The sequence below is a fragment of the Eupeodes corollae genome, chromosome 1 (genome assembly GCF_945859685.1).
Source record: "Eupeodes corollae chromosome 1, idEupCoro1.1, whole genome shotgun sequence".
In the NCBI taxonomy this organism is placed as follows: domain Eukaryota; kingdom Metazoa; phylum Arthropoda; class Insecta; order Diptera; family Syrphidae; genus Eupeodes; species Eupeodes corollae.
In genome coordinates this window covers 276,916,667-276,922,666 of record NC_079147.1, presented here as the reverse complement: position 1 = coordinate 276,922,666, position 6,000 = coordinate 276,916,667, and the positions used below count along the sequence as shown (strand labels likewise).

General features: G+C 36.0%; 1 protein-coding gene across 1 annotated transcript in view; it reads left to right on the top strand.

The window, feature by feature from the left end:
* LOC129954264 (trace amine-associated receptor 1) overlaps nt 1–6,000 on the top strand; it is a 58,400-nt gene that overhangs the window by 26,863 nt on the left and 25,537 nt on the right. The window contains 2 exon segments of the mRNA XM_056068071.1: nt 4,875–4,947; nt 5,101–5,308. Of these exon segments, the coding sequence (XP_055924046.1) occupies nt 4,875–4,947; nt 5,101–5,308 (281 nt within the window).

Sequence of the window (6,000 nt, the reverse complement as noted above, 5' to 3'; positions counted from 1 at the left end):
TAACCTTTGTCCCTTCCTACCGACGTTATGTAGAAATGCTCCATCTGCCCACCTCTGTCGATCGCTGCTCAACCAAAGGAAAGAGCTGTAGAAAATATTCTAACACACTTAATGGCCAACTGACTACTCTAAGTACATTGGTGCTTCTTGGTCTTCATTTCAACGATCTATACAATTCTCTCTACAAAGATTATTTATATAAAACTCAAGTGAATCTTGTCAACGATACCAAAACCCTTCTTTCTGTTTGTTAATAAGAAAAGAAAGTCAGATTGGTATCCTCATTGGACTTTAATATTGCAACCTCCAATGATAATATAACAATAGCTAATTATTTTTAAAATTCGTTATCACAAGAGATCCTACCTATTTTAAGTATTTTCCAAAAATTGTCCTTGGGTCCTTTCTTACCCGATTACATTTCTCACTCAGCCGTTGAAATAAATTTTCTTAACTCATTGATGAGTTCACTCCAGGCCCTGATGGTCTCCTTGCCATTTACCTTAAAAAGTGGTCTTCGATTTCAACTCCTCCTTTGATAAGTGGATTCTTATCTCAAGGGACATTTCCTTAAATATTGAAAATATCTTTTATAACTTCTTTTTTCTAAACAGGGACCGAAAGGAGAAGTGTTAAACTATAACCAATTGCTAAACTTTGTTATATTCTTTGAGCTCTTCAGCTTCCGTTGCGGATCTATAACTGCCCCAACAAAGCACGACTTCTTAAAAAATAGATCTAGGTAGCCATCTAGATCTAGAGTGAAGTTGATATGCTCCTTACCGACTTCACCAAAGTGTATGACAACACTTCTCATAATCTTATAAATTTCAAACTCTCCTCCTTAGATTTTCAATCTCTTTTCCTGAAATAGATTACTCGTCACCTTGAAATTCGTGAATATTACATGAGATTTAGATCCGTTCGTCTCAATCCTATTATAGCTACTTCTGGTGTTCCCCAAGGTAGTCATTTAGGTCCTCTCCTCTTAATTCTAATTCTCTGACATTAAATAAATAAATAAATTGGGTGGCGCAACAGTCCATTGTGAACTAGGGCCTAGTGACTTACAACTCTCAACCATTCCTGTGTGCGAGTACTGTTGTCAGGGATGGAAGGGACCTACAGTTTTAAGCCGAATCCGAACGACAAATTTGGGAAAGCACTTTTTATGACAAGAGTTACTCTTGGAGAATTTGTCAAAATTTGAGGCAGTACCCGTGAAAAAAAAATTTAGGAGGCTTAGGCAGGGATCGAACCAAAGACCTCTCGCATGAACCATCATGCCACGGGTATTACTGTTCTGAAAAACTTTATGGAACAAAATATATTACAAGCCCGGGTCTTAATTCAAATAGACTTCAAACATATTTCGAGCAATTGTTAAACCCAGATGAGACAAATAGGTTTCAGATTCAGTATGCTAAGCCTGGTTTCAAAAATAATATTTTAGGTGCACCAATTTCAAGGAAAGAAGTGTTTATATGGATAAACAATCAAAACGATGAAAAGGGCTCAGATTGTATACCCTCATAATTCTACAGATATGATATAATATACAGACAGACACTCTTGTTGTATCTCTAACAGCAGTACTCAACCAGATCTTAGGGGGAGGATAAATCCCAAACCAGTTCGGCGATGCCTTGATTTTTAAAATCCACAAGAAGGGAAGCACTGAAGTTCCGGAAAATTAGAGAGGAATCTCGTTTTTGAACTCTTCATATAAGATATTTACTTCGATTCTGCTCAACCGTTTTAATGAATGGATACACTGGATTCCAAACTTGCTTCAGATCGGGATACTCCACCGTCGATCACATTTTTGTACTCCGCTCAATTGCTGACTCGTTTCTATCGATAAATAAGAAGCTATTTGCATTCTTCGTTGATTTCAAAGCTGGATCGCAATGCCCTATTTTACAAGCTTTACCAGTTAGGAATGTCCCTTAAGTTCGGTACAATATTGGAAAATGTATACCAGACTAATAAAGCAGTGTCTTATGGCCAATGCTTATCAGAGTGGTTCCAAACGAAATCAGAAGTTAGACAGGGCTGTGCACTCAGTCCAAGCTTGTTTGCACTCTTCATTGATGATATCGTCGAAGCATTACCAGCAGGAATCGAGTACGCAGGTGTTAACTTTAAAGCTCTTCTTTTCGCTGACGACTTTGTCACACCTCAGTCTATTCAGCTAATGATAAATAAGCTTGCTGAATATTGTAAAAGGTGGACCTAGTTTTAAATTTAAGTAAATCCAGAGTGATGCTTTTTAAGAAGATTGAGTGCAAGTCAGCAATGGCACTATAATGGTGAAAGAGTAGAGTTGGTAAAAGAATACAAATATCTAGGAGTCTGCTTTTATAGGAACGTGAGCATGGAAAAACATCTCACTGACAAACTTGTTAAGGCTAAAACAGCTATAAACTTAGCATGGAAGCAATGTTTTATTAATAAGAAAAAAAAACGCATTCCAATAAATTCAGGGTCTTCGAAGCTGTATCGGAATCAGTAATGTTTTTGCGGCGCAAACTTGGGGAGATCGGAAATATGAATAAGTGAAAAAACTACTTAGATTTTACATTAAACGGACTTTCCACCTTCCTTCGAGTACGCCAAACTACATCATCATGTTGGAATCAGGTCTATCCCCTTTATTTATAAAAACACTCAAGCTGCAGGTCGATTAAATCCTTAAAGCTCTGGATGTGCCAAGTTATAGTCTCCCAAAAAAAGTAGTTCTTTAAACAATCCAATCCCGAAGTGATTGGTTTAAAGTCTGGTTAGAACTTGCTGAGCAGGTGGATGTTGACCTAAACTACAGGAACCTCTCCTCTTGGAATAAAACTTTATATCGCCTAATAGTTCGTCTGGATGAAGCCTCAAGAGAACAATACGCGGAGCAATCCAAAAGCTAACTGCACCGCATAATATACAGTAGACTAGATTACGATCTCCGGGAAAAAAACTACTTCCCCGACAAATAAACCATCAAAAAATTTAGTGCATGTTCCGGCTAAGAGAAGGACTCCTACATTCCTCACCGATACTGAGAAAAATAAGAAGTTTAAGATTAAAACGCTTCATTTAAAATTTGATGTCTATATTTAACTGCTGTTTTGCAATATGCATATAACTTTGTGACTTCCATTTCCTGTAGAAGACTTATGATTTCAGCATTTGAAAGAGAGTCAATGCCTAGTTAAAGTGACACATTTTATTTCACGTTGATATGATACTGATTTTCTGTCAACATTTAAAAGATGAGTCACCCTGTATTTGAATCCTTAGAAAGCTATCAAAACAAAAACAGAAGCAAAATCTTCTTAAGAAAATAAATGTACCAACATAAATGTTTTCCGAGTTCATGCAAATAAATATAAGATCCATATAAGTTCCCCCTCTTATCATCTTTCCCCATAAAACTCAGGTATGCTTCCTGTAATTAAATTGAGACGTGATATTTATTCTTGTGCGAGTGACAAAATCTGATTTGCGTATGGTTTGTGGTTTTATTACCGTCAGCAGACAATCATACATATTTACATAAAAAAGGACGTGTCTTCAACATATATAGGTACATCCTTCAAAAACACCACAAACGCCTTCCCTTCATTTCTTTGCCGTTTTGTCAAAAAAAAAAACAATAAAATATCTGACACCATTGACATATTAGACGTACATAAATAGAAGCTGACTGATAGCTAAATGGGGGAGGAAAAAGGTTTCGACAATTCGTAGAGAAAAAGGATGACAGCTTTACGAACGTACATTGTACATCGAGATTTTCTAATACACGTAAACGATGATGGTTGACATCACATGAAAATTGTTCGTGAAAGTAGAAAATTGAATGCCTTTAAGCGTGTCACGTGTTTTTCCTAAATTGCTTACCTTATCCTTCTAACTGAACTTGGGGATGTTCACGTACTACAAAAATGTATATCCTGTGCGTCTTTCCATAAAGGCAGACAGACACGTCTTCATCATTAAGTGCATTTTAATGTTACTAAAGTAGTCACTAAACTGCACAAGGAAGTTATTAGAAAACTTCTATATAATTTTCGAATTCAAGTTTGCTTGGTTAAGAAACCTGGAGCTGCCGTGAGTTGGTAGTTCATGAATTCTTAAGGGAAGATTATTATAATAGCAGACAAGAATAACTTAACTGTAGCCATAAGTAAGTAAAACTCCTAACAGAGAACTTTTTCGGGAAAAAATATCTAATTGACTTAATTAAGTGCATTATAGACCGACATTATTATTTTCTATAATTTATTCTTCGGAGATTAAAACGAGGGCGAAGTACTTCCAAAATAAGCTCTTTTTTCGGTTCAAATAAAAATGCAAATAATATTTTTATAGTATTTTCCTTCAAAAGCTGAAAACTATATATTACCACCGACACTTTTTAAGAGTATTCAAGATTAAAGGACCTGTTCTCTAGAGGTTGCAAGTGCTTCTTTGATAAAACTAGATATTAATTTTCAGAAATTCCACATTGATGAGAAATGTTAGGGTCAAGTTATGGATCCCTAAATAATCATCATCAAACCCTAAACGAAACCTGACATTTCAATGACTCAAAGATGTTAGATAAAGAGAGACATAGAAACCATTTTAAATTCATCACCGATATTGTGTCTATACTAAATATTTCCTGTCGTGTCAACTTGTAAACTATCAACCCTTAAATTTCCATTGACATGACACATTACTGGGTTATCCTGGATGTCTGTCCAAAAGCCCCAAATAAACAATTGTCCTATCTATCCAATCTCCATCCTATATTTCTAGGTCGTAGACAATGGAACTTTTTGAAATGATTGATAGCAAATGCATTTCATTTAATTTTTACCTCATTCTCTTTTCAGGGCTGTGTGGCAATCGTTAGCCTTACATGGATCATTAGTTTAACGGTTTTTGGTTTCCTGGTCCTGCCAAAAGGTAAGTTCATTTTGTAAATTAATTCCCCGGATACAATAACTCACCATCAACTTTTTTGTTATAACTACGAGTATACGTATGTGTACTTTGTGTATCCTTATGCATGTATGTATTGTACCTATACTAATATGAAAACCTATTTACCATTTTTAGGGTACTACTTCAATAACACCGGACTAATGGCATGCGAACCATTTTATAGCAAGCCATCATATCGAATTTTAGCAACTTGTGCACTTTATTTCCCCACCACAATGGTACTCATGTACTGCTATGGCTCGAGCTTTCATATGAGTCGTTTTAGGCTCAACGATCCGACACTACCGACAATGGCACATCATCCGCATCATCCTTTGACGGCGTCGACAACGCTCCCAAATACGCCAGTCATGAATTTAAGCATGGCCATGGGAATGGGACCATCTAATACAATAACGAAAAAGGTAATAAATTTTAAAAACTTACATATATACGAATAGGTATGCATAGAAGCAGGGCTTTAGGGGTTTATAATAATGGTTATAGGGGGTATTTTTATGAACAGGGTGATTATAGGGCATTAAAAAATGAAACAATAAATTATGACAATGTCAAGACTGGGTCAAAGGAACTTGAGTCGTTAATCCTTAATAAATGCATTTCGTAGATTGACATGGGATAAAAGTACATACTAAACAAAACATTCTTCCAATAAGAGGTTCTATTTTGATAAGTCCACTATAATGACTAATATCACCTTTAAAGCTGTCATATTTTGAAATTTGACAAGTTAACTTCACCATTATTTCAAATGGGACGCTAAAACCTTTTACTACTCACGAAAGTTGTTTAATTCACAACAAGAATGCCATTGGCATTAACAGAATAAAGAATTGTTGAACGGCGTGAAGCACCTTCTCACCATACAGTAGGGAAAAAGTTCGTTGTTGGGAAAAGTAAGTGAAGTTAAGAACCAAAACTGTGTGCGTGACAAAAGAAAAAAGAGCCTGGTGTCCAACCCACACTGATAACTTCCCATCCCGTCTGGCGATTTGTCTCGCTTAAAAGGTTTGT